The sequence below is a fragment of the Aspergillus thermomutatus genome (genome assembly GCF_002237265.1).
Source record: "Aspergillus thermomutatus strain HMR AF 39 chromosome Unknown NODE_183, whole genome shotgun sequence".
Taxonomy (NCBI): Eukaryota; Fungi; Ascomycota; class Eurotiomycetes; order Eurotiales; family Aspergillaceae; genus Aspergillus; species Aspergillus thermomutatus.
Window position 1 is genome coordinate 17,032 of NW_020798232.1, and position 27,201 is coordinate 44,232.

Consider the following 27,201-nt stretch of genomic DNA (forward strand, 5'->3'; position numbering starts at 1 on the left):
AGTTCCTCATATCATGCCATAGGAGGCACTGGGTAATCGTCCCAAGCGTAAATTCCAAATAAGGTATTATAGGCCGGAGCATCTCCACCCCAGCCCAAACGAGCTAAACACTCAGTATCATACCCCAGATTGGAGCTCATAAGCTTCGGCCTTGCTTCCGACACATTTTGCGGGGTTGTAAAGCTCCAACACCCTTAGTACGACGTGGGGGTCGACCTCGTCAGACAGCGGTGTTGGCCATTGAATGATCCAGAGCCCTTCGGAAGAATGTCCGCACCTGCACAAAGAACTCCTTGGTTCGCCGGTTCATTGGTCAATGTTGAGATTCGCGGTGATGAACAAGGTGACATTCCAGATGCGGAGTAATCGAGCAGTCGGGGTAAGACCGAGAATAAGACGTGTCTTCCTGGTCTGGGTGATGATAGGTGGAAATCGTCGGGATTCGTAACAGATGCGTCAGTTGTGACTCTTCCCTCAGCTTGAGCCAGTTTTGATACGTGATTCAATAATAGTACAAGGTCGATGATTTCAGGATTGCCGAGTTGATGAAGGGATGAAGCTATGGGATGCGGAGAAAACGATCAGCAGTCGAAGGCGGGGGCTGGCCTGGGGCCCCGAGGCACCACCAGCGTGGGGGTCATAGCATGGAAGATAGTGATATTGAGATGTAGCAGAAGAGGGAAAAGATGCGCTCGGTACTTTAAGCAGACTGGCCAAAATGCTTCTTCTATGTCCCAGCAGTTCAGGTTCATATATACAAAAAATATTATAAGATAATCAAACGAACACAAGACAGATTGAGACGAGAGGTCCAAGGTTGGTATCAGAAACAAATGAACGACGAGCGATAGAAATGATACAAGATCCGGGTTTATCCAGCATTCTCCTCCCGGATATTATGCTGCCCAACAATGGCGAGGAAGACTTGGTCCAATGTAGTTTGGCTGACAGAGTAATACTGGACGCCCAGAACAGCCTTGCTCTGCTCCAGCTTTGAGAATATGGTGCTGAAGATGCTGTTGCTGGCAGCTCTTGGGCTCCGTGGAGCCATAGGCGATGCCTGATCTTTGAGTTCGCGTCCGAGCTCTTCTTCCTCGGCGACAGAACACTCCTCATATTCAATGATTTCTGTCTTCGAAGATAAAGACGCCGCTGTTGCAGGGATACTGAACCGTACCTGCCCATGATATGTCTTCTGCTCGATCGCGGCACCAGGGAAGTTCTCTTGCACGCAATCGCGGATGCGTTCCATAGCTTCGTCCGTAGTGTGCGGTGCCTGTGAATGGACTAGATGGACATGGTATTTGTTGCCGTACTTCTTCCGCAGGTAGTCAGTTGTCCCCAGCACCAGCATACGCTTGGCCATGATTCCTGCCCGGGTCGCCAGTGCATCTGCCTCCTCCATGGAGTGGGTCGTCAGCACAATGGAGCGTCCAGGAACTACAGACGCCAATGTCTTCCACATAACACGCTTTGAGGCAGCATCCATCCCCGAGCTAGGTTCATCCAGTAGGAGGACTAGAGGATTGCCCATCAAAGCGATACCGAGAGAAAGCTTGCGCTTATTTCCTCCTGACAGTTTTGTTGCCATGCGGTGCTGGAAGCTAACAAGTCCCACTGCACGCATTACTTCCGTGACGTTATGCTTCACATCGGTCACGCCGCGGATGCGAGCATAGAACTCCAGGTGCTCAATGACGGTCATTTGATCCATTGCATCAAATTGTGGACAGACACCAAGGTGGGAGCGTGCTGTAGCACGATTCTTCAAAACCGAAATATCGTTCACAAAAATATCTCCTCCATTGTCGGAAGGTATCATGTCCCCGCGGATGAGAGAGATGGTGGTGGTTTTTCCTGCTCCATTTGGACCCAAGAGAGCAAAAATTTGAGATTTCGGCACTCCGAATGTCACGTCATCCACTGCGACGGACTTCTTGAACTTCTTCGTGAGGTGCAAAACTCGTAATCCATCGGTTGAGTTTTCCACTCGTGCTAATTCAGCAGCAACGTCTCCATCGACAGCATTTTTCTCTTCCACGTGGTTCTGCTTGACTTTTCCCCGCATCATGGAAAACACAGGTCCTCCATCAATCCAAAGAAGCAATCCAAACAGGACAAAAGATTGAAGGATCAGATAGAGGATTGGGCCTCCGTAGAGAGTGATCTCACCCGGATACGAGGCGATTTCTCGTCCTCGACATAGGATGGAGAACGTATTTAGCGAAGTGAACATTGCTCGAAGAAGGTTTCCCAATGGCGCAATGAGACCGATGGTAAAATGCGTTATCTCAAGGTAATCATCGACTTTCTGGGTAGGTGCGTATGTCAACACGGACATGTAGGCGATGAAGTAAATCAAGAACAAGACGGACTGTCCGCCGGCTGCAATTGCGAAAGCTGCAAGCTGAGACTTCGAGAAGAGGGATACCACATATGATAGTATCGTCGTACACAACCCGTAGAGGAAGAAAACGACGAATAGATATTCGGCATGGTACCATATATCCGACACGGCCCTGAAGATGACTATTGCAAGGACGCTGGATGTGACTACAATGCAGAAGTCGAACGCCAGGTATGCTAGCCAAAGCGAGGCGCCTCTCACCCCGTTACTGAAATGCAGCGCTCGGACATTTTTCAAACGCTCAACGGTGGGGTAGAGAGCAAACAACGCAGGGTATACCGACATAGCAAGACCGAAATAGACGATCAGCTGCAGTGTCTTCCCAAAATCTGACTGCCATGGGATGTCGAAATATTGGAATTGGAAATAGATGGGCACGTTGGTCAAGAAGTTATCCATGGCATTTTGCGTGACAGCGGATAGCGGGAAGTTACCGTTGTCTCCCTTCCACGCGAAGGTAGGCACAGAATATGTGTCTCCCAGGTAGAAACCGCCAGGTGTTATGTTGGCATAGTTTTGAGATATATAATCCTCGAATTCCGTGATACTGTTTACCAGGTGAAATCGAGACTCGAGATCCAAAGACGCATTCCGAGTTGACCCAGTCGAACCAGATAGGGAGCCAATGAAGCTCTCAAGCACGGTAGTAGACACCTTGTCTCGAGGGCCAACCACAAATTTGAAGTGGTCCAGAGACGCCAGTGACTCGAAGCCAGATGCACGATATGTGCTGTCACCCGAACAACCTGCCTTTGTAGTACCCTTTAGGAAGAGTGTAACAAGTCCGGCCGCGATGACTGGGATGAGCAAAGCCGCCAAGTATGGGATAGGGTTGCGGCGCAATATTGTGACCCTCTTGCGAAACAAATGCCATGACTGAAGGAACATGCCAATGCGTTTTCCAGTCAATAGCTGAAGCCCTTCACTGTCACCGGTGCCAGGATTCTTTTCAGTGTGAGTCGTTCCCTTCGGTGCAACGTGAGACTCTTCTCGAAGTATGTCCGAGTCCAACTCTTCTGCAACTTTGAGAAAAACATCCTCTATCGTCGGCCCGCTGACGCGATATTCTGTGACACCTTTGTCTTCCAACATTGACATTAGACGAGAAGCTTCTGCGGAATCCTTCACGGTGTAGACGGTATCATCAAAATGAACCTCTTTTGCGATACTGTCGAACTGTGGACCAGATACCTTCTCCGAGCCAGGGACGTTGAGCACATGAATTCGGTAGCCTGAGCCCAATCTATCCTTGAGCTCAACGCTCGAACCCTGCGCCTTGAGCAACCCCTTGGATAAGATAGTGATGTGATCGGCGAGAAGGTCTGCCTCATCCAGAAAATGAGTAGTCAAAAGGATTGTCCGCGATCCTCTTTCGGCAAGAAGTATGTCCCATATTTTGGCGCGTGCAATGGGATCGATTCCAGATGAAACCTCATCAACAGCGCAAATCGATGAGCCGCCGGTAAGCATCATGGCCAATTGAACTTTTCGTTTCTGACCTCCCGAGAGCGTCTTCGAGCGCGAGTTCACCTTCTGGGCCAGGTCACAGTCGTTTAGCAATTTCAGAAGCTGATCATTAGTGTCCACTTCTCCCGTGCTCTTCAGCTTGTTAAAGATCTTGACATGCTCTTTCACAGTGAGCGTATCCCAGAGAACGTTCTTCTGTGGGCAGAGACCAAATCGTCCGCCGGAGTCGCCGTAATTTACATCGATACTTCCGGAGGTGATTGTCGTCAAACCCGAGATGGCATCCAGTGTCGTAGACTTGCCTGAGCCGTTTGCACCGAGGAAGACCATGATTTCTCCTTTTCTAACGTTCATGGAAAGGCCTTTCAAGGCCAGCACGCTCTGTCTGCTGCGTCCAAACCATGGAGCTACCTTTCGGTAGAACCAACTTGGCTGATATTCCTTGGTAAATCCATTTAAACGCACGGCGGTCGAGTCGTCGGAGTTCACTGTCCTTCGACTCTTGGAAGTGGTGCCATAAAGAACTCGCTCGACCACGGCTGCGAGTAAAGGATAGACGATGATTTGGACAATTAGTAGAATCCAGAGGGCTATGCCGGGAACTGTCCACGGATTCTTTGGAGCTGCGTGCACGAGGTCTGTAGAGAGACCCTGCCTCTCCCATCGAGCCATGAGAACAAAAAAGTAAACAAAGTTCATCGGTGGGAATAGAAGACTCAGAATGATAACAGCACCGTTTGTCGAGGCAGGCACCAGTTGCGCGATAACTCCCAAGATCAAACAGACGATGACGATAGTGATACCGCTGAGCTGAGCCTTCCTGAAAAACGAGGCACCGAATACGGAGAAAGAGGACAATGCGAGGCCGGCCAGCACATTGTAGATTATCACGATCCCAGCCGAGGTCTTGCTGTACACCCCAAATTTCAGGATCGCACCAGAGATAATCCATGCTGGGCAGTACACAATATCCAAAGCTAGGTGTGCCGCAATAAACCGAGCAGCTTGTGATTGCCAGTGAGAGGTGTTGGGCATCATGCAATCAATCAGCTGGCTCATGCCGAGCTCTCGTTTCATCGCTATTAGCCCAGTAAGCTGGTATGTGACTCCCACAACTTCAATGAAGATAGCCACGGCGATGACGTCAATGATGGCGCCCATATAGCGGGTTCGGATTTGTTCCTGTCGCTCATCTTGGGTAAGGGACGTAAACGGGTATTCCTCAACCTATACAAGAATTAGTTGAGTAGGCCAGAAGCACCATGTTCATTGAGCGTACCTGACTCGGAAGCGCGTTACCGTTGTTGGTCGAGTTGACCTGCGCTATGGCCCAGTCAATCGAATGCTGGAATGGAAGGAGGTAGATCTCCTGATCATTGTCCTTTCGGTCGACTTTGATCCCAGCACCGAGGGAACCATCCGTGCGAATTGAGTAATTCCAGTATCCGTTTGGTCCTTCAGTCGGAGAAGAGTAGAAGACAGCCGCAGCTATGCATGATGACACTCCACGAAGCGAGGTTCGACACAACTCTCGTAGCTCATCCTCCGACGAAAGGATATGTACTTGTTTTGCGCTGGCCCTTGCGGGATCCGCAACTTGGTTAATGACTTGCTCAACATCGCCGCCAGTCAGGCCATTGTGAACAAAGACCACCTTGTCTCTATTCCCTGAGACGGCCCCTAGCGCAGCTCCTAGCGAACGGAGGGGAGTGGGACTGCCGACGCCATAATCTGCAGGAGTGATGAAAAGGTTCTTTGCGAAAGATCTACTTCGATTAGTGACTGCATTTCATCAAAACAACAGGCAACATAGGTAATCTACATGAACGCAACGAAAATCACTGGCAAGACCAGAGCCCTGAGGGTGGTTGTGAATGATGGGCGCACAAGGACGACGAGAAGATTCTTGACTGTCAGGGTCCAAATCTGCCTAAGGAAGAGATTCAACATGGTCGCCTACGGTTCGATAAACAGCGATATCCAACAACTCCTGAACTCATCCTCGATCCGATGAGAAGCAAGAGTGAGTGTTAAGATCGAACTGGATGAACCCTGAAATCATCGCGATTATTATTGAAATGTCTTGCGATTAGCGCAAGACGACCAGGCTGATGAAGTCTAAGCGACCTCATCTTGGCGCAGAAGCCGAGTCTTGGATCTCCTGGCATGGCAAACCCATGTGTACAGCACTGCCCACTGGCTAGGCACCTGCGATCGATTCAGTGAACAGCTGTCATTGGACTGGACGCCAATACACCATATCAGATCGCGTCGACCGAGAAAATCGGTTGGCGCCCAGAAACCGTCTGAGGGAATTCCCCCCCATTACAACAATCAGCCATCTTATAAGCGAAGCGATGGCTTCCAGAATTTTCGTATGACTCGAATACTTGCTACTGTCTGGTGTCGTCATGCGGCATAGCACTAGTCATTATTGATCTTTTGTCTACATTGCTACAACTGCCAGATCTGTTTTTCTGTCCACTTATCACGTAGCATCGGTAGGGGTGGAGAATCGGTGGTTCCATTTGAGACATGGCTGAGGTTCAAGCCTCACGGGGCATTTCACTCTCAACGTGACAAACTGATCGGCGAATACAGTACCGATCACCGATCATGATACCTCGTTTGTTGTAAGACTATGTTGGAATTATCCAGAGGTCAATGTACTTCACAGACGGCAGTTCTCAATGTCAAAGCAGTAGATGCTAACTGGAAATGGTCTGTGTTCCAGTCTCAATGTTTATGCCAACAAATGTCGATTCCCAGATATCCATGTGCAAGTAGTAGCAGTAGTAATACATTTCGCCAAAGTCATAGTACAGACAGGATAGAAATTGCTGCATTTCACCGTCTCTGTCTCCGTCCACCAGCTGAACGCTGACCAGTAAGAACCGACTTCTGCCGCAGGTAGTTCGACACAATGTTCTCGACGCTTCCCATATCGTGCCTGGGCTTCCTGTAGATTTGAGAGAGGAAAATATTAGCTTCGCTGCACAGATGGAACATTCTTCCTGGTGATGCCCATCATCGGATGGTGGTACACACCTCATGTAGTACAATCTTGCCCTTCTCTTCCTCTTCTCCGTCCTCTGCACAATTTCCACACTCTCCACGTTTGGACTGAAAACCTTCACGGCCATCTCCACGCCAACCCTCGTGAGCTCATTTCGGAGAAGGAAAGAAGTATCGATGCCTCGTAAACGGATGCTGAGACACACACCCGAGAATGGATCTCCGTTCTTGAATGTGACACGCAGAATGTCGCCCACTTTCACGCTTCGGGGGTTTCGGCGGTAATCGAACAGAGCTCTACGCTCACCTGTGGGGTCAAGAGTGGCTAATTGAGACTCTGTCAATGCTGCCACGGGATCTTTGCAATTTGCACGAGGTGTCGAGGGTGGTGGGTAGATTTTGAGCTTCTTGCGTCCTGTTTTGTATATTAGACATAGTGAAAACGGCGAAAAGCGGGAGACTTGGCACAATTACCAGCATTTGGTTGCAACCGAGTAGGTATTTGTGAAAGAAACGACTTTGGGAGTTTGGAAGGAAGAGGTGCAGGCTCTGGCTTCGGGGAATACGCGGTGCTGATGGAACGGCTCAATTGGGGTCGCAGCAATCCGTCTGCCTTCATAAGCGACCTCGAGCAGCCCAGCTGCCGCAAAATGGGAGAAAAGGCCGCCATCAGTGTAGAAGTTGAGCGTGATGGATAGCTCATTGATAGTGATAGAATCTTGTAAAGATCATGCACTTCTCGCTGGCGGAGGTTGATCCGGTCCGGCAGAATTTCCGCCAAGCCTCAAATTGCCTGTTCGGGTCAACTCCAAGAGTTCGATATCCGGGGGATTTTTTGTCTTGAAAATAAACTCATCTCAGCCCTCGAGTCGTTCTGGATCCTATTTGGGTCATCAGGCACCTTGATTTGCAGTTCATAAAAGTACACTATCCTCAATTTCACTTCCAGAGCCGACATAAAATGGCGCAAAGCGCCGTTGGCAGGCTCTTCCGCTGCCAGACCACCAGCTCTCTGCGTCAATCCATTAGTTCTATTACACAAAGCCGCACATATTCGCATAATGGTAAGCACCAGTCTAAATCTAACAGCAGATAATCTCCCGTGGCGAAAGTCGCTGACATGATTTGCTATTAGCAATTCCCACATTCCCTCCGACATCCTCCCCCGAACTGGACCAGGCCCTCAAGCGTTTCAGAGAAGAGCTTTTCATACCTTTTGGCTTGAATACCGAGCAAAGGAGGTTAATGTTTCGGGAGAAATATGCGGAGAAACTTGAGCAGGAACCCGTGACGGTAAATATTGGCGACAACGATGAGCCTTACCAACTTCGGCCCATGGATCCGCTGTCCAGACCACCAAAGAAAGAGTTCAGGAACGTTGTCTCGCTCATGAAGACCAAGCAAGACTGGCAGAACCTCGTACCTTTCCTTGGCGGACTACGAATGTCAAAGAGAAAACTAGGCATCGCGAACTGGGAGTGGACTGTACGCAAAGCTGGTGCGGCCGACGCACTCGGTGCCATCCTCGAGTGTGCAAAGCAGGCAGAACGAACCGGTCTTCGACTGAACAACAACGGAATCGCCCAGCGTATCTTCTTCGAGCTCCACCGGAAAGCTCAGAATGGGCAGTTCAAGGATCCCGCAGTATCCAAGGCGCTTACCATCGCTAAGCAGTTCGCCGCGTTGATGGAAGCTCCGGAGCATGCCCCGAAAAAGACGGAGAGCATGGAGGCAGATCCCAAGCGGCAACCATTTGTCATTGGCACTCTCCTTGAGCTCAGCGCTGCTCGTGCTGTGAACGAACTGGGAGGCAAGGATAAGACCGGCGATGTGTATGCCTATGCTCAGCGCCTCCTCGCGAACTGGGAGGCAGGCACCTTTTCCCGCGAAATCAAGGACTGGGTTGCTGTCGATCACATGCTCCAGGAGAACGTACCTATCTACAACGGAATCAAGCTCGCCCTTCAGGTTGAGGGGATCGCAAATGAAAAATCTGTGTCTGGTGGTCTGAAGAGACGCTTGAACGAGTTGCGTCTCCTGATTGACAACCAAAAGCAAATGGCACCCGAGGAAGTCCAGCAAAAGCCGACGGTGGGCTATAAACAAAGCCAGCTCCTGCATCAGCTTTGACCCTGTTGCCTCACCATTGGCTTCTTCATATATGTATATTACCACTGTTAGAATTTGTTTCAATCTTGTATTTGCCAATCGATCCTATCTTGCGAAATGGCAGCGGGCGCGCCGCAATGAACTCAAAGAACTAGCGATCCATCTTGACAACCGGGAGTGGCTCAGTAGCCTATGAAAAAAAAAAAAAAAAAAAAAAAACAGGGCACGCTCGAAATACATGCGCAGTCAATGTGAATACCCAAGATATGGATAGTTTCAGAGCGAAAGCTCCAAGGTGTTGTCCTCCCGTATGCGGCCCCGCGACGAAAGATTGGTTTTATCAGAGACAACGGCAGGGCCGGAAACAGTAATCTATTCGGGAGCAGTCAGCGAATGGGATAACACAAGGACAGGGAAAGGAAAAATGAAAGTATGTCACCCACCTGTCCTTCGAGTGGGTTCTCATCCGACACGCCAGTCAAAAGAATCTCAACAGAGCTCAAGGGGGCGCCAAAGTGGCTCGGCCCCCTGAAGCGTCGGTAATCAAAGACGTTGGTCTGGGAGACAGCACCTGCCACGCCCGCGCCAGTCAGGGCGTACACAACGCGAGCACCTAAGAAGATTCTAAGATCTGTCAATTGGGCCGATGTCAGGCAAACAGCCGGGTCGGCATCAGCCCGATGGGAGACACATAACAGGCGAAGCTTCTCGAGGGAGAGTTCAGCAGTTGGTCCGATACTAGCGACCTGGTTTACTAGTCCATGGGAAGGCATGACTCCAGCATCCAGTTTGCGCAGCTGAAACCAGCGGACGATCGACGTCAGGACACCGGCGTGGGGTTCCATGTGCCTGTCATGATAGTCGGACATGCTGCGGGAAGAAGCAACAATGACAGTCGGCGAAACTCCAACAGTAGCCAAGGCAAAATCAACGCCCTCGCCAGCAACAGAGTTGAGAGCGATAGAAGAATTCGAGAAAAGTGCACCCATGATCTGGCACAGTGGGTACGAGCGAGAGAGAGAATCGATCGAAAGTACCAGATCGTCGGGGCTAAATCGCTGATTTCGAGGCAAGGAGAAGGTCAATCCCGAGATTCCGGCCACGAGATTCTGATTAGAGTTAGCCGCGATTGCAAAGCAAAATTCTCAGTCGAGAAAACTAACCTCTGGTTGGAATTCGATGAAATCGCCCACTTGAGACTTGGTCGGCCAAACAGTGGTCACAGAGGGCGCAGGAGAGTTCGGGTCCCAACTGGGAACGTCGAAGCCGGCCAGGTCCTTCTTTTCCTCAACCAACTCATGCCATACGGCTACCTCCAGGCTTCCCTGGACATCTCCTGGCACTTGATTCCAGTCCATGTGTCGGCTTCCAATCTTGGCAACCCAAATGACCTGAGAGAGTTGCTTGTTGTTTTTAGCCACCAGGGACAAGTCTAGGGCACCGGCCTCGGCTATTAAAGCATCTGCTTGCGACTTTTCTAGGTGAGCAGAGAGGACTTGAGGTTCGAGGTTGTGGGGGATAATGATCGTCTTGAAGCCATAGAAGGCACCGGCTAGATAACATCAAGTCAGCTCCATACGTACTTGGAGCAAGAAGCGAAGGGCCCAAACCGAAGATGGCAGCCAGGAGCTCAACCGAATCTGTCAAACACACAGCAACCGATTTGACGCCAGATTCCTGCAGACGATGGCCGATGACATTGATTTCCTGTGTGACTTGGTCCAAAGAATGCTCGACGGCTTTCTTTCCAAGCACCGTATAGATCTTTCCTTGTTTCCCCGAAACTTTACCATTCTCTGACACAGCACCACGCACAGCAGCCTTCCAGATATCACGGAGGTCACCTCTTCTTCCACTCGTCCACTTCGGTGCCCCAGGGTCCTTGATGTTGAGTCCCGATCTGAGTGGGTATCCGTGCGGAGTCTCTAGGCTTCTATATGCCGCTGATTCCCCGGGTTGACGTACAAGGAAAGCCGTTGATTGACGAGCAAGTAAGAAAGGATGGATATCGGCATCTTTCGATGTAACAAAAGAGTATACAATGAAAGCAATGAGAGTGCCTGCGATCAAAGTCGTGTAAATGTTCCAGTCAGCTAGAATATCGGAGGCCAAGGCATCCAGTCTCGCCAAGGCTGACGATTCTGAAGCCATTTTGCGAAGTCCTTGAGTTTCAAGACTGATCTATCAAATCAGAAGCCACAAGATAATTAGAAATTGGTTTCGAGACGTTGTAATCCCATTCTGAGATGAATCAACGAAATGACGTGAGGGGATTCAGCTGCTTACGGAGCACAGATGATGTGGATGTGGGGAACGGACCGAGAGCCGCGTCTAGCTACGGAGGGCCCAATCTGCCTGGTTAGCTGAAAACTTCGCGGCAAAGGCGTCTGTTGCCTGTGACCACTAAGCGGTCATTCTTGTTATTCTTCTTGAGCGTCTCGTCAAAACAATACTCATCACATTTCCACCAACACATCTTAAACTCGCAAACGGCTGTCGACATCTTCGCAGTGATGGTTCAGGTCGACCATTGAGACGCCTGCACGACCACACGCAAATGTACGCGTGATCCAAGTCCAGCTCATTGGGTTAATTCAAAGGTAAGTTTTAACACATACACACACACTGATCTCTTTTTGTTCAAGGTGAGTCCTCGTAGTACTCCTAGCGATCATAATTCCTGCTTCTGACTTCAGCTAGCGGCCTTTCTATATCTTTCCAGCCAAATATCAATGGCGTCTCAATCTGCTCCATCTACACCCAGAGCCGTATCGGTGCCCGCCCCTGTCCCGGATGCCTCACGGACGCCTGGAAAATGGCGCCATCCTCACCTCAATGAAATTGTAAGGCGACAGAATGCTGGAACATTCGGAGATCGCAATATTCGAAAGCTTGTTTGGAATGGGGCCGCCTTGATTGCGACCTGGGTATTCGGAAACACGGTTAAATCATAGTGAGTGATGGCCATGTCGGTTCGAGGATTCTTGCAACTCGATGTTTCTGACCAAGATCCCGCAGTTCGCTTCGCCTACAGAACTTGGGCCAGTACCCCGCTTATCCAGAGCTTGCGCTGCTCGTCGTGCAGCTCATTCTTGTGTTGAACATCCTGGTTGCATTATACCCTGTGTTCCGGCCGAAAGATGACCTTTCCGATATCCCTCTCACTCCTACACAGCGTTCCCTGCTCGGACTTGATCCGTCCGCGACTCCACCGCTTATACCGGGGACTACATACATTACACCACCGAGGTATCGACTGTCTGCCTCGAGAACAGCGACTCCAGCGAGCAAAGGTGCATCGTCCCCCCTATCCGGAAGTGCTGGTCTTTCAGGGCGTAGACTTTCGTCGGGCGCATCATTTTCGCCATCGACAAGTCCGCTACTGTACAAAGCCGTATCGAATGGAGGCAAGGAGAACGGGCGACGGCCAAGCTTCGGGTCTTCTTCGGTATTCAGTCGCAGCTCGCTTTTCGGGGAGTCTAGCATAGGGCCCGCGAGTCCTTCGCCTGTAGGGGGCAAGCGCGCTAACCTGGGATTAAGCAACAAGTGGTTGTATGAAAGAAGTAGGCGACTCTCTGCTAGTAACGGGAGTCTATAGTTCGGGTTGATCGGCGTTGGCGTAATTGCGAATCGGAGGTGTCGTGTACATTGAGCTCCTTAGACTGAGCGTTAAATTTTACAACCTACATAGAGATTATCATCACTGGAAATCGCTTTGTTCCTTCAATAAAGCATATAATAAACTCTGGTAGCGTGGTCAGCGGATTGATGAAACTCTTTATTGTGGTCTCTTGTTCAAACTCGCATCATGGATGAGCTACCGTCTCCGTTGGTCTAGAGGTAACTTCCCGCTGTGACGGACCCGCGAACCACAACACCAACATACAACCAGCTTGCCCACACTTGGCACTTTCTTTTAGCGATATATATCAAAAGAACCTCCGTGAAAGCACTTGAACTCTGGATATAGATTTTTCTCTTCCCTGAACACCCTATGAAGTTATAAGGCCATCAATCCGCGCCGGTGTCGCTTCACTATGGGAGCCTCGGAGTCGAAGTTGGTCTTCAAGCAGGGAATCTTCCGTCTCTCAGAGGAGAGGGACATCCCTGCTGACGATCCTTACTGGACCAGAGTTTGTCTCTCTTGCCATAAGATCTGATCTTTCATCACCTTCAACTCGCTAACGGCTTCGGTGTAGTTCTGGGAGCTCCCTGAGTCGACAGAGGATGTATTCAGCTTATTCACCCCCGCAGATATACGACGGACGCGCGATCAAGCATTATCTAATTTCGAGACACTATTGCTTTCGATAACCTCTCGTCTTACCGTCCTGAAGAATCATCCGTCTTTTCCAGATCCCGACCTTGCTCCCGAGAGAGACGCTCTCAACTGTATCCGCATACTCACGCGCATCCTTCCCTTCATCTACGAGGCTGAGCACCTAGAAGAATGGGAGGAGAAATTCTTTTGGGGTCGACGCAAGAAGAAGACTAGAGAACCTCAAGTGGAAGCAGAAGTGCTGTTTGATGAAGCGCAGGCTGAAGGACGGCAGGAGGAGATGTTGCCTCGGGCCAATGACTACGAAGATGTGAAGCCCTTGGCCGAGGAATTGATTGACACCCTGTTAGACCTTTTATTCTATACAGACTTTACGATCCCAAAGCTCCCAACGGCTAAAGGTAAGGTATCGTACTCGATATGGCAAAGTGGTGTTGGCTGCAATACTTCCATGGGCTCCAGCAAAGAGCTCGAAGGCAACCGCTGCGAGATTTTGCGACTATTGCTCACATTAACTGGAAAGGCCATGTACATGCCTTTGAGTAAGGTTCTTTGTCTTCGATATATGGGACGCAACGCTGACGACCCTGGAGGTCTCTTACCTGTTCAGGGTGTTAAGGCCATTACCTACATTACGACCTGCCCTGACAAGCAAGTTGTCCTCACATTGCTATGCTCATTGCTAAATACTGTATGTACGGCGATGTATGGTTCTGACTATTGCCTCAAATTAACCACGCTCTCACGCAGTCTATCAAGTACAACCCTGCGTCATGGAGGGTTCCATATGACCATGTGGTCTGGAAAGATTCCAAGCAGATCTTAGTTATATACTGTCTACAACTTCTTCTTGTTCTCCTCCTATATCCTATCCCGGAGGATGGTCGTGGAACACCGCCGAAGAACTATTATCGCCATTACTTTGGTCGGCTGCACCGACCGCAAGACTTTCAATTCCTTGTCGATGGCATGACTAGAATCTTGAATCAACCTGTGGGTCTGCATTCCACAACTGGCTGTGCTTAATTTCTGATGGAGTGGCAGATGCAAGTCACAAACTCGTACCTTCCAGGCAGCCAGAAATCCGTCAGATGGGCTCCGGAAATGCTCATCTTATTCTGGGAGGCCCTGCAGTGCAACAAGCGATTCAGGTCATTTATCATTGACTCAAATCGCTCCCATGACTTTGCCATTCTCTGTATCTTTTACGCTATTGAGTACAAATCTGACGCGTCCAAGCAAGGCGTTGTCAGAATGTGCATCTTTATTTTGCAAACAATGAGTGTCGAACCGAATTTTGGAAGAAGTCTTAACATGGAATTTGAGGCTCAGGAGACGCTGCCTCAAAACATTCGTATTCCTGGCTTCAAGGGTACCTATGGGGATTATCTGGTTATGGTCCGTCTTCCGCCGAATTCGTCATGCGAAAACGTACTAAATGTGTTTTAGTCCATCCATACTCTGCTTACCGCAAGCAAAGGCAAGCTGAATGCTGTCTATCCGGCACTTTTAGCGATCATCAACAACGTGGCTCCTTACTTGGAACGGCTTTCACCCGCCACCTGCTCCAGATTTCTGCAGCTCTTCTCCTCGATGTCCGCTCCCAGTTTCCTCCTAGCTAACGAAACGAACCATGCCCTCCTAGCCTCAGTGCTTGAATCTATAAACTCGATACTTGAACACCAGTTCACCAGTAAGACTCGCTATGCCTTCACTTCGTAGCGGCTTGGCTCGCGTGACTGACTGTCGCAGAAAACTCGTTCTTAGTATATGCCATCCTAAAGTACAGGAAACGTTTTGAAGCTGTCCGAGCTTTCACCCTCGAAAGTGGACAGCAAGAGATCGAACGCCAAAATGAAAGAAGGAAAGCTAAAGCTGCATCTCGCGACTCATCCTCTAGCCCTACCTTCTCGCAGGCTGAAGAGGATCCTCATGTGTCATCGGGTGCACGTTCGCCCTTGACTCGTATTCCTGAAGAGAATAGCCCTTTCGCTATTGGCGGGGACGAATCTGATGACCAACGAGACGGGCAAGAAACACCGTCGCAGTCTTCGCCCTCCCTGCACAACTCAAGAAGGCCTTCGACCTCATCAGCTATCGATGAAAATGTGCCACTACAGTTACGGGGAATGTCTGAGAAGGCTAGAGGTAAGATGCCTGCTGGGCAGCCATCTTTCTCCCGGCAGAACAGCATCACCAGTCAGAGTAGCATGTCTGCCATTTTCTCCACGTCCAGCGGTTTTACCCCGACTGTTACTTGGGTAAGTGTCACTCGATGGCGCGCGTGTAATTTATGTCTAATCGTTCTAACAATCCCACGTCTAGCTGGAGTCGTGGCTACCAGAGCTTCCTCTTCACACTATTCTCACGATCATTTCGGCCATTGCTCCCCACATTCCCGAGTCGGCTTTCCAGACCGCGTCAAGCCCGGAAGCTCGCACTTTAATTGCAAATCTTCCCTCCTTTGCAGAAGAGCCCACAATTCAAGGTTTGTTATCAGAGCCTTCGCCTGTACGGGTACATTCTTTTGAATGGTCAGCCCTGTCCCTGGGCTGGTATGAGTCTTTACTTTGGGGATTCATCTTTTCTAGTGAGATGGTGGTTGGCACAGCATCCGGAGCTACACCCGGCACTGTTGGCGTGTGGAACGGAACGGGAATCAAACTCTTCAGGGTTCAGGAGGCGGCCGCGCAAGGTCCAAGTTTACTCGCTCCGAAAGGCGCAGTCGACGCGGTGGGAAGCAACTTGGTGCAGCGCATCGGAAATTTGAGTCTCAGGCGCAGTAGTACACAGGACTCCCAGAGCGGCTCAAGACCACCATCTGTCCGAGAAGTATAGAGCATCTGGGTCCTTTTGTCATTTCCTTCTCCCAACCAGCTGGGCAGTGTTTGGGATATATGATGTTATTTTCAAATGCATAGGCCTTCAAAGCTTCACAATCGGATCATTATGCTTGACTGGCGCTCTATGGACTAGTATATTGCCAGTCATGCTGGCTGCTGTATAAATATCAATCGTCGTTAATCCATATCTGTTCTACAACATTTAGCCAATCAACTGGTCTCATCTGATAGCGTGAACGAGGACTCGAGCCCAAATAGGGTAATTTGACTTGCAGGTTTCTGTGCTTCCTGTGTTGGCCGATGAACATGGCTGTGTAAGTGTTGAGGTTGTACTCCACGTGAGACAGGGATTGGCTCCAAGTCCTGTCTCGGCATCATAACTTGGCGTTGGGTGATCATCTTGATCATCACATCCCATTCCGAAATAAAATCTCGTTCTAATCTCGTAGATATTGTTCCTGCTCCTGGAGAACTTCAATCCAACAAGGTATACTTGCCTTGTGCTCGCAAAGAAAATGACTTTACTACCACACTCGCTGCTTTTCACGGCATCCGCCGTTATCCTCACATTGCCGGATATGGTATTGGGGCTTACGACAGACCTTCAGAACGTCCTCCAGAATACCCATAGAAGTCAAGAGTATGGATATCCTACGGATTTTACCAGGGGCATTGTACCTGTGAGTTTTTTTTCGTTGAGTCGATGCAGTTGTTAGCTACTTGAGCTGACCGAGTGCGATTTGCTTTGACATAAGATTCCAGTTCATTCTCACAAGTAAGTTGAGATGGGGTTTCTCAATCTCCAAGAGTGGTTCTAAGACTTTGGACAGTGATTATTGGAGGGATGTGCCTTTCTACACTGGTAAGGAAGGATTCTGATTATTTCGCATTGTATGCATGGTTTTTGTCTGATCTCCTTGAAGGTCTTTCAAAAGGTTGCATCTCAACGGAGGCAGATGTCTGGCTGTACAACGGTACCCTCTATGTGAGTACAAAGTCATGAGGCGATGGATGACTCATTCTAACATCAAATAGGTCGGTCATGACGAGTCTTCTCTAACAGAAGAGCGAACCCTGGAATCATTATACATCAATCCAATGCTCGATGTTCTCAAGCGCCAAAATCCTCGGTCGCGTTTTGTGACGTCTCCCACTAACAAGTGAGTTAACTTCGTTGCGTCTGGTGTACAGAGAACTGATGATCTTGATCAGTGGCGTGTTCGATACCTCAGTCTCCCAAACGCTTTACTTCTTCATCGATGCAAAGACCGCTGGACATGAGACCTTCAAAGCTGTGATTGATGCTTTGGAACCACTCCGCGAACAGGGTTATTTGACAACTCTGAAGGATAACAAGACCATCACCAACGGACCCATTACCGTGATTGGCACCGGAAACACGCCCTACGACATGGTTGGGCCCATCGCAAATCGGGACTACTTCTTTGATGCTCACCTCGAGTCCTTGAATGAGTCTGAGAATGCCGGGATCACAGGGCTGATCTCTCCCATCGCGTCTACAAGCTTTGCGGACGCCATCGGCACAGTTACACTGAGTGATTCTGAGGCGGTATTGACAGAAAAGCAGCTCAGCACTCTCCGCTCGCAAATCGCAACCGCAAAGGAAAGGGGCGTTGGAGCCAGATACTGGGAGACGCCCAGTTATCCGGTCAGGACCCGTAATTTGGTCTGGAGGACTCTGCTTCAAGAGGGTGTTGCGCTCTTGAATGCCGATGACCTCGACGCTGCGGCAAATTATTTCTGACCATTATGATGAGCTTTACTGGGAATAACACACCCACTAAGTCAGTCTGCATTTAGCCGATTTGCATTTTGCTCACCGATCAGTGTTATATCATGAATTGAGCGAGCTTTCTAACGGGTGCACTAATTGGAATTATTCATGTAAGGCAATAAATATGTATACAGTGTGAATGAGTGATACACCATCTCTTTTGTAGAATTTCTCCATTAACCAGAGGTCAGAGAAAAAAGACACGTGACACGCCCGTGGATTGGCACGCGTCTTGGGAAAAGACTCTGGGATTGAGCACAGACGGCTATCTCTTCTCTTGGATATACCTCAACGTAATAAGAGCTTCTGACGGCTCAAATGTCGAAAGTTGATGTCGACCTGGGAGATTCCTTGGCCAAGGTGCTCCCCACCGGGGTGAAGGTGACGATCCGCCATGTCTCGTCAGCCCCAAGCCCGTGTGTGGCTCTCTTTGCAGCTCCACCAGGCGAAGAACCCGAGTCAACTTTCTGTGAGAACCATTTCCTCGCAGTCTCCATCAGTCCCGACGAAAATGAGGAGTCGGAAGTGATCGTCTTTGGGATCGAAGTGCTGGTCTACGGCACCGCGCATCTGACAACAATTTTCGTCTCCAAGGCCGATTCAACTGGCTACCTGCATCTGCTGAAGAATGCGCCCAAGGTCTCACTTCTCAGACTTATCTCAAATGCGTTCCTATCGTTTCTTGTGCAGACCCGCCAACGGCCAGGAGTCCGGTTGATGGTGTCGTTGTTTGCGCGAGCCCAGAATCAGTACTTGTTTCCCGGAAGCATCGAGAACCCTGGAAAGCATGTCTTAGATGATCGTGGGTTGATCAAATGGTGGTGTCGTGTGATCGACCCTATCTTACGAGAATATGAGCCTGAGACAGGTTCTCATGAAAAGGCACTGCTCGATCAAACTAAGGAGTCAGCGAAGAGTTCAGCAACGGCGTTTCTGATCGTTCCAGGATGCGACAAGTTCGAGACTCGAGGCTTCTTCCCAAGCACGGCGAAGTCTGATGACAAGGATCGACCGAGATGGTTGAATAGCTACCCTCTCCATCAGCTCTGTGATAATCCCAACGCTCCGCCCCGGTGTCTCGTTCCTCGCTTCCCAGATGACCCAAAGACGCGCTTTCTGATCGACTTGGACGATGAATTACATGGGTCGACAGGAGCTGAAGGCGTTAAGGAGAATTCTGGTCATTGGCGAAGCGTGAAGTCTCTTGCACAGTTTTGGGAGATGATGTCCTTTCGACAGGAATGTTCGGCCGGCCGATTAGTCGGGTTCTTGTGGCTTGTCATTAATCCGCCCGGTCTTGTCAATTCTGTTCAGATGACGAGCTCTCGTGTTGCTTCGCGGGAGGTCGAAAAGACTGTCTCTAAATCCGAGATAACCCGCGATGCATCGCTATCCGAACAAGAAGGTGAAGTAGCGTCTGCGTCTGCTACATCGCAACCTCACGATGCACCAGTCACAGGAGACTCCAGAGAGAATCTTTCAGGTCCCCTTCCCACAAGTGATCTCCAGACATCATCAGTGACCCAACCCAGTGACTCGTCTTCCGACACCCTTGCCAAAGTGCAGCAAGCTACTGGCCCCAGTGCGTTCTTCTGGCCAGACACTGGCCGAGGACACGCTGTCCTGAGTGAAGAAGACTACAAGGCGGCAATCAATTTTCTTATCGATCAAGACTTTGACACCAAAGATCAAGCTATCGCCAGCACTAAGGCATGGAGCGAGAAAGTCGCCTGGCTCGCTGATCGGCTTTGGGTCGGTCAACGGGTCGAGGGAAGAAATGCTACGACGGATTTCGGTCAGAAACCCACAGACGCTACGACTCTCATAACCACGGCCTTGGTTCGAAAGCGCAAAAAGGCTGATGCGGAGAGCGACAAGCCAGGCGAGGTAGAAGGTGCTCCAGGGGATTCTGAAGAAGTTAAACCAACTTCCGTCCAGTCGAATCAGGCATCAGGCGTAAATGTGCTCAATGCCAGCCTGATTCGAAAGAAGAAGAAGACATAGGTTCGCATCACTGCGCTTTGCATAGCATGGCGATCTTGGAGTTTGGTGTGTCTTTCTTTTCTCGAGCTGGGTCGAAAGCTACATAGTTCAGCCGGGTATTGGCTGCTTCGGTGTCCTTGGAGCAAATGCGTTAAGGAATCTGCTTATTGTTGAAGACATTAAATCATCATTCACGTTGATTATGGATCTACAGTGCTATTGCAAACGATTAAAAATAAAGTAATTGAAACAAACCCGCGTTCTCTTTTCCGAATAGAGCTGTGAAGTAATCGATGAGCTAGTGTATGAGACTACGTAACTAAACCTTAGTTGCATGCCATTGTTCTTCTACAATGTGATTATTGCGCTGCCTGAATTGAGGCTGTGAGCCATCGTGTCCCCGTTCCTAAGCCTCTTATCCCCACCATCACGCTCAAGTCCACGGGATGAGCCGTTACATCCGACCGGAATACCAACCCAGTTACTTCAAATTAGTGACACCCATGCAGGCGCGTGTCTCCCATGACAATATAAAGCTGTAGCTTGGCGGTACTGTTGTCAATCAGCCGATGAGCACGATCGACGACATCCAAGTAGTGCTTCCGGCGACCACTTTCTCTTCCGAATTTTTCCACCGCCGGTCTGCAGTAGAATGTCCTCGCTGAACGTCTGCGTCTCCTCTCAGTCGTCTCTCTCTCATTGTCTTCGCCCATGCTAGAGCTTCAGTCGCTTCTGAGTCGCTTGAATGTCGGATCGGCCGTCAGACATGGCGAATTCGCGTGGTCCACTGCAGTGGGTTGGGTGTGCTTGATCTGGTATACGATCGTGTTCGCCGTCTGTCTTCTGGGATACTTTCAAATGTATTTTTTTTATCAATTGCCTCCTGCGACTTGGACTAATGTATGATTCGCGAACAGATGGATGCACTTCTTGCGCAAACCTCGGAAATCCCATGCAGCTTCATCCTCCAATGCCCCTCATGTCACCGCGATTCGGCCCGTCAAAGGCCTCGAGCCGCATCTCTATGACTGCCTGGCTGCGACTTTCTACCAAGACTATCCCCGGGACAAACTGACCGTCTACTTCTGCGTCTCGTCCCGAGCAGACCCCGCTTACCCGACTCTGCAGAAACTTCTGTTGGATTTTCCGCACGCAGACGCGCACATCTACATCGAAGAAGAGGATCCGTTACTCCAGCCTAACAATGAAGTCAACTACAATCTGGGCCCGAATCCTAAGATTCGCAACATGAGCCGTGCATACAGAGAGGCGAAGGGTGATATTGTATGGATCCTTGACTGCAACGTGTGGGTGGGACGAGGGGTTTGTGGGCGTATGGTGGACAGACTATGTGGGTTTGGGGACACACCGCGCAGGAAGTACAAGTTCGTACACCACTTGCCCGTTGCGGTGGATGTGACGGGGACTAGTGGGTTGAGGGAGGAGCGAGAGGGCCTTCTTCAAGCGTGCGCCCAAGGCGATGATTCTCTTTCCGAGAGGAGCGAGGCTTTCGCCGTGATTGAGCAACAGCACCGAGAAGCTGGCTGGCTTGCGACTGGAGGCGGTCGATTAGAGGAGTTGTTTCTGTCTTCCTCGCATGCGAAGATGTATACTGCCATCAACACGGTTCTCATTGCCCCGTGCATTGTTGGGAAATCCAACATGTTTCGCCGGCCTCATCTGGACTATTTGACGCAACCATCCCCGACGGACGCGCAGCCACGCCGTCCCGGTATTGATTATTTCTCTGACAATATCTGTGAGGATCATCTGATTGGCGATCTGCTCTGGAAAAAGCAGATACGGGAAGAGAAGGAATTGGGCGAAAGCTGGGGCAAGCATGGCATGGTTTTTGGCGACCTTGCAGTCCAGCCTGTGGCGAGCATGAGTGTCCGGGGCTATATGGCACGTCGAGTTCGGTGGCTGCGTGTGCGCAAGTTTACCGTCCTTCTTGCGACTCTGGTTGAGCCAGGCACGGAATCAATCCTATGTTCTCTGTACGGGGCTTTGGGGGTCACCACATCTCTTGCTCAATTTCTACAGCGTAAAGGGTTTGTGTTCGCAGGCCAGATGACCTCGTGGACGGCGTTCTTCACATTCTTCTTCCTGAGCATCGTTGCCTGGATATTGGTCGACTGGACATTGTACATCAAATTACATTCCGCGAAGACGATCGAGCTGAACGACGACACGCCCTGCTTTGCACAGCCGCCCGTCCGCCGAAGGACGAGGCGGCCATTCCTCCACTGGTTTGCGGCATGGTTGGGGCGAGAGATGCTCGCTTTGCCCATCTGGGTTTGGGCTTTCTACGGGGGAGTCACTGTGACATGGCGTGACCGACGATTCCGGGTTGGTCTTGATATGAAAGTCCGGGAAATCAGCAATGGGAAGGGTGTCCAGATGGAAGGTTCCTACTCCAGTCCAGCCTCGCGCTTATCTGCCTCCAGTCGAGAAGACAGTTCTCAAAACGGTCGAGCCAAGGTTCGACGCGACTAATAGTACATTTCATGTTTTACATATCACTATAGATAGACAGAGCGACGCTGCACATACATACGAACTAGATCTAGATCCATCGAAATGAACATATCATCGTGAGGGTGTCAAATCAGAAACTTTTGTCTAATGGTATTCGTAGCAAAAGAAATCTTTGATCCAAAAGCACACAAACAGGGCAGAATAGTCGTAATCATTTCTTCTCATCAACATCCATCGCCTCCGCAGCCCCAGACGCAGACGCAGACGCAGACGCCTCGGCACCAACACCAGCACTGACACTAACACCTCCCTCCAAGTCACCGGCCTTGTCAGAGCTCAGCAACCACTCCACAACCTGCCGGCCCTTCGACATCTCTCCGGGCCCTTCCTCCCCAGCCCCAGCCTCAGCAGCCTCCTTGCCCTCCTCCTCGGCCGACCAAGCCGTCCGCTCGGCCAGGAAGATAGCATCCAGACCCGCATCGTTCTTAATCGAGATATCCGCGCCCGACTCGACAAGCGCCTTGACGCACTCCAGGTGCGTGTTCAGCGCAGCCCAGTGCAAGGGCGTGTTCCCGGAGTGATTGCGATGGTTGACCACAGCCGCGATCTGCTCCGCCGCGAGCGGAGAGTGAGACGCAGACTGCGCGGATAGAGTTGCCAGGAGATAGTTCAGGATTTCTGCCTCTGTCAGCGGGTGGATTCTCGAACCCCCCATCTACACAGTCCAAGACAATAGTTCAGCAAAACAAAATATGGTCGACGTACCGGCGTTGCCGTTCGCCGCGGGGAAATGCAGCAGGCAGGAGCCCGTGCCGCCCTCGGCCTCGGGCTCTGCGTCGATGGCGGAGGCGATGATCCAGGCCTCCGGGCGGTTGTGCTCTTTGCTCTGGCTGGCGAGGTCCGCCTTGAGAGCGTCCAGGTCGCCTGAGCGGGCGTCGTAGATGAGGTCGTCGATTGCCTCGAAGGAGAGCGTGACTGGGGTGGCCATCTTGCGCTGTCTTCCCTTTGTCTAGCTTGCAATGAAGCTTTTAAGGGACAATGTGCTTCTGGGGTGAGCTATGTGGTTGTGCGGGTTTGGCTCTATCTGGTTTCAGGTTCAGCCTCCCAATGCAGTTCTGTGACTTTTGTTAGTGATTGACATAAGGTTTCGTTTTTCATCTGCTAAAAGCTTTTCTATCTCGACGCTATGGATGGCAACTGGAAATGAGAAAAATTTTCAACAAACCGAGCAGAAACAATAGGTGGGTTAACGGTCGCCATTGAAAAGCTGGAGATGAATGACATAAAATAATATCAACAGAGAACATCTTTAGTCCTCAAAAGTTGCAATCTGTAGAGTATAGTCGTGCCCCTCCATCGTGCTCGATATATATCGATAAGGCGCACTCGCAAGAGTTGAGATCCCAGCACGGCTACCACAAACAGACAATATGTAAAATTTACTAACCTTAGAATCACAGATTATCTGACAGGTTTATATTCTTCCGCGGTTTGCTCAATATACCCGTCTGTATACTCGTTGATTGTTGCGAAAAGAAACTTCGATATCAATGTCACGTGATTGATTGTGGGGAAATCTTGGGCTGCTTCGCCGAGTCCACCGTGATGCAAGACTATGGGAGTTATTGCGGGAAATGAAGGTCAATGTAGAAGAGAAAAAAAAGCACACTGCTTCTATGCTATGCAGTCCCATATAATACAGCTGTCAAAACGCCCCCAAACCCATGCACAGAATCAAAAGGTATCTCAAGGTATCTCAAAGTCTAGCAGCAGCAGTATGAAAGCAACAATACCATCCCATCCGTATCCCCGTCCCGCATCAATCGCGTAGCCACGCCCTCCGCTTCTCCTCTTTCTTCTCTCTTCTCTTCTCCTTGAACATCTTCAATTCCTTCTTGGTGAGTTTCCTAGCACTGCGCTCCGCCCGGAGACTGCGCCCATCATGGGCATTGGCAGCCGCATCCACATCAAAGAACGCGTTCATCTGCCGTCGCGACTTATTCTCGTCGTTGTGATTCTCTGGATTCAGGGAGGCGTGCTGCCACCGGCCGGTGAACCTATTGAACGCACCAACAGCCTCGTAGGAGGCATTGGGATCCAGCCCGGCACGTGCCGCAGAAGCACCTCCGAGGGCCTGCTCCTCATACTGCTGCGCGTAGGGCGCGGTGGGATCGTAATCACCATGGATCGCCGGGTTGTAGCCGCCTACGACGGGGTCTTTCTCCTCCTCGCCTTCCGTGGCGTCGCCGTGAGGCCCTGGTGCTGCATCCGGCACCCGTGGGTTCTCCCATTGCGAAACGCCCGTGAAGCGGTTATAGAAGTAGTACGCTTGAGCGTTTGCATCCCAGACGGGCTCCCAGCCATCGTCCTCACCGGGAGGAGCCTCGTTGGGTAGCGGTGGTGGGAGTGGTTCGTCTGGTAATGGTGGCGCAGAAGCGTCCTTCTCTTTGGCGACTTCTTCGTCCTGTGGGCTTGTTGTGCTTTCTTCGCCATCTTGTGTTTTGCTCAGTGATGTGTCATTTCCCTGGTCCTTGTTCGGTGTTGATTGTTCTTCTTCATGTATCTCCTCGGCGCGAGTCTTCGATTCTTTCTGGTTGTCCACGGGCAGCTCGGATAAGCTGTCCGTGGCGCCTTTCTCAATGCTCGGAGAACGGTCAGAAGGGCTAGAGGGAGGTTTCGCGGACATTTTGGAGTTAGCGCTGCTTGAACAGTAGAAGGGGACGTTCAGATGCTTGTCAACAGAGATGCGGAGAGGCGTAGCAGAATTACTTTGAGCATCGCCGCAGTTGATGATCGACTCCGACATCACATTGGCCGACCTGCATCATAATACGCTAACCGTATTTAGACTAGTGCATCTCATCTTGACCTGAGGCATCAAGGCATCAAGGCATCAAGGCAGGAGCCCTCTGTACTGACTACTGACTATCTAGATGTTCGTGATCTAGGAGCCGGGCAAGGACCAGTAAAGCAGAACGTGCAAGGTCCAGCAATGGGAAGAAAGCTTCGGCATAGTCTAGCAGTCAGTAATTTGAAACTTAACCTGAGCATTCCATTGAGCGCGAATCCAGACTTTTGAAACGGATGATTGATTATACTCAAAGTTCTCATTATCATTTGGTCCTGCCTTCGTCAAGGGATAATGGGCGAGCAAGAGTAGGAGGCAGAGAATGTAACCGCTTAGATAACCAAGATTAAAGGCACTTGGACGGACCATAGAATCACACCAAGCATTTATCACAAAAATAGAAATCCAGGTCGATGAGACTTTGGGGACGCCGAGTGGTAGTTTGCGCTGGTCTAGGATGAGGTGATAGTGGGAGCTAGTCGATACTACAGTCAAAATGAAGCTTTTTCTGCCATTAGGATTCTCCAGACTAGTCGAGGACTAGGTAGTAATGCATTGAGAGGTCCTCAATATACTCCATGTTCCGTCTCATCACTTCTTTCCCCTGTATAGACCAACGAAGCTCAGGACAGCATTAAGAAATAACATATCGTAGCTCATGTAGTGCTATTCATATTTAATGTCTACATGTTAAGTCCGTAGTATATAATTGATCGTTCCTACATGTTGCGGAAATTTTTTGTTGGTGGATATGGTACGGACTCGTGATATATATATATATATTGTGACCTATGTAGACTCAGCCCCAACACCCACCATGTATTGCTTCAGAAGATAACAGTAAGAATGACAATGGAGTCCCTAAACCTGGTCTACTAACATACGTAGTCTGGTCAACTGAATGTTCGAAGAACGCATGCTCTAGATTGAACCATACTCCCACCTCGAAATGAGACATCATACAGAGACAAGCAGCGTGGGCAGGAACAGTATGACGATGAGCAAGCACAATCTTTGCTTTAAATGGTCCCATGATTGAAGAAACCACAGTTGTGCAGCACCTCTTCTACGGATTGGAATACAGCTACACTGTCGAGATGCCTGCTGACATGACTGCAACTCATGATTAGGCCATGCGACCATCTCATCATCCATCCAGCACGAGGAGACTCTTGATTGTTTATTTTGGAAGATCCTCAATGGAGTAATGTGGAGCGGAAGAGAGTTTCCCTGACAGCAGCATGTGAGCTAGAGTGAAAACGGAATGAGAACCAGGTCGATTTCATCAAGACTCAGCAACGAACAACTGCGAACGGAGGATTCATCCTTCCCTTTCCCTGGCTAAGCGACTTACCTTCGGGGAAGACAGGATTGCCTACCTTGTGGCCATCAGAAGAAGCACGTATCTACGTACTCCATAGTTCCGATTGATAGCCCCTTGCCTCGTTTGCTGCCAGGCACAAACCAAAGGAGGAAATTAGCTTCCCCTTGCCCACGTGAGGCTAACTGGAGCTCTCAGCGAGGGGAGATGCAAGAGTACCGGCTCGAGCACACTCGGAAAAATTCCAATCTTGTTTTTTATGAGATCAACTGAGGCTGGACTGCTGGAGGAAATGGGACGGGGTCTATGACTTCGTAACCCTTGCAGTGATTACATACGGTCGACCAATTGAACTAGATGGAGAGTCCCTTGCAGACAAACAACAACGCTTTGTAGGCCCTGCAAAGCCTCTGCAACCTAGGGCTAACTCAGCAGCACGCACGTTGAAACAATTGGCACCTGCATACCTCATGAGAGGCCCTTGAATACTCCGATCCATCGTCACTTGAGGGTCAGCCCTTCCCGTGCTATGCCAGCAAGTTCTCACATTGTATCAAGCTACAGTGGAGTGGTACAGGATGCGCCACTGATGGAATGGCTTGAGCGTAGAAATTGGCCCCAATCGTGTGATAGGAAGACTGAGAAGGAAGGTCTTG

At 50.2% G+C, this 27,201-nt stretch overlaps 9 protein-coding genes across 9 annotated transcripts; 5 read left to right on the forward strand and 4 right to left on the reverse strand.

Annotated features, from left to right (window-relative positions):
- Positions 1-871: 871 nt before the first annotated feature.
- CDV56_102762 (uncharacterized protein) lies at positions 872-7,592 on the reverse strand (the record flags this gene model as incomplete). The annotated part of the gene is made up of 4 exons (XM_026756381.1): positions 872-5,101; positions 5,154-5,640; positions 6,923-7,304; positions 7,364-7,592. 4 exons carry the CDS (start codon positions 7,590-7,592, stop codon positions 872-874), a joined length of 5,328 nt encoding a protein of 1,775 aa, XP_026612210.1.
- A 258-nt stretch (positions 7,593-7,850) lies between these two features.
- Positions 7,851-9,019, forward strand: CDV56_103554 (uncharacterized protein; the record flags this gene model as incomplete). The annotated part of the gene is made up of 2 exons (XM_026757173.1): positions 7,851-7,953; positions 8,025-9,019. 2 exons carry the CDS (start codon positions 7,851-7,853, stop codon positions 9,017-9,019), a joined length of 1,098 nt encoding a protein of 365 aa, XP_026612211.1.
- Positions 9,020-9,274: 255 nt separating this feature from the next.
- CDV56_103698 (uncharacterized protein) lies at positions 9,275-11,149 on the reverse strand (the record flags this gene model as incomplete). The annotated part of the gene is made up of 4 exons (XM_026757317.1): positions 9,275-9,370; positions 9,442-10,107; positions 10,162-10,550; positions 10,609-11,149. The coding sequence occupies 4 exons, from the start codon at positions 11,147-11,149 to the stop codon at positions 9,275-9,277; spliced, it is 1,692 nt and encodes a 563-aa protein (XP_026612212.1).
- A 581-nt stretch (positions 11,150-11,730) lies between these two features.
- On the forward strand, positions 11,731-16,115 carry CDV56_103948 (uncharacterized protein; the record flags this gene model as incomplete). Its single annotated transcript, XM_026757567.1, has 10 exons — positions 11,731-11,951; positions 12,017-12,550; positions 12,999-13,131; positions 13,198-13,968; positions 14,028-14,270; positions 14,322-14,675; positions 14,727-14,970; positions 15,030-15,538; positions 15,603-15,765; positions 15,817-16,115. The coding sequence occupies 10 exons, from the start codon at positions 11,731-11,733 to the stop codon at positions 16,113-16,115; spliced, it is 3,471 nt and encodes a 1,156-aa protein (XP_026612213.1).
- Positions 16,116-16,635: 520 nt separating this feature from the next.
- Positions 16,636-17,885, forward strand: CDV56_104443 (uncharacterized protein; the record flags this gene model as incomplete). Its single annotated transcript, XM_026758062.1, has 5 exons — positions 16,636-16,800; positions 16,883-16,895; positions 16,951-17,105; positions 17,156-17,280; positions 17,333-17,885. 5 exons carry the CDS (start codon positions 16,636-16,638, stop codon positions 17,883-17,885), a joined length of 1,011 nt encoding a protein of 336 aa, XP_026612214.1.
- A 348-nt stretch (positions 17,886-18,233) lies between these two features.
- On the forward strand, positions 18,234-19,919 carry CDV56_104587 (H3 histone acetyltransferase RTT109; the record flags this gene model as incomplete). The annotated part of the gene is made up of 1 exon (XM_026758206.1): positions 18,234-19,919. The coding sequence occupies one exon, from the start codon at positions 18,234-18,236 to the stop codon at positions 19,917-19,919; it is 1,686 nt and encodes a 561-aa protein (XP_026612215.1).
- Positions 19,920-20,609: 690 nt separating this feature from the next.
- Positions 20,610-22,394, forward strand: CDV56_104775 (putative ceramide glucosyltransferase; the record flags this gene model as incomplete). Its single annotated transcript, XM_026758394.1, has 2 exons — positions 20,610-20,758; positions 20,816-22,394. The coding sequence occupies 2 exons, from the start codon at positions 20,610-20,612 to the stop codon at positions 22,392-22,394; spliced, it is 1,728 nt and encodes a 575-aa protein (XP_026612216.1).
- Positions 22,395-22,587: 193 nt separating this feature from the next.
- Positions 22,588-23,364, reverse strand: CDV56_104952 (ankyrin repeat domain-containing protein; the record flags this gene model as incomplete). Its single annotated transcript, XM_026758571.1, has 2 exons — positions 22,588-23,054; positions 23,142-23,364. 2 exons carry the CDS (start codon positions 23,362-23,364, stop codon positions 22,588-22,590), a joined length of 690 nt encoding a protein of 229 aa, XP_026612217.1.
- Positions 23,365-24,195: 831 nt separating this feature from the next.
- Positions 24,196-25,062, reverse strand: CDV56_105072 (uncharacterized protein; the record flags this gene model as incomplete). Its single annotated transcript, XM_026758691.1, has 1 exon — positions 24,196-25,062. The coding sequence occupies one exon, from the start codon at positions 25,060-25,062 to the stop codon at positions 24,196-24,198; it is 867 nt and encodes a 288-aa protein (XP_026612218.1).
- Between the last annotated feature and the right edge of the window lie 2,139 nt (positions 25,063-27,201).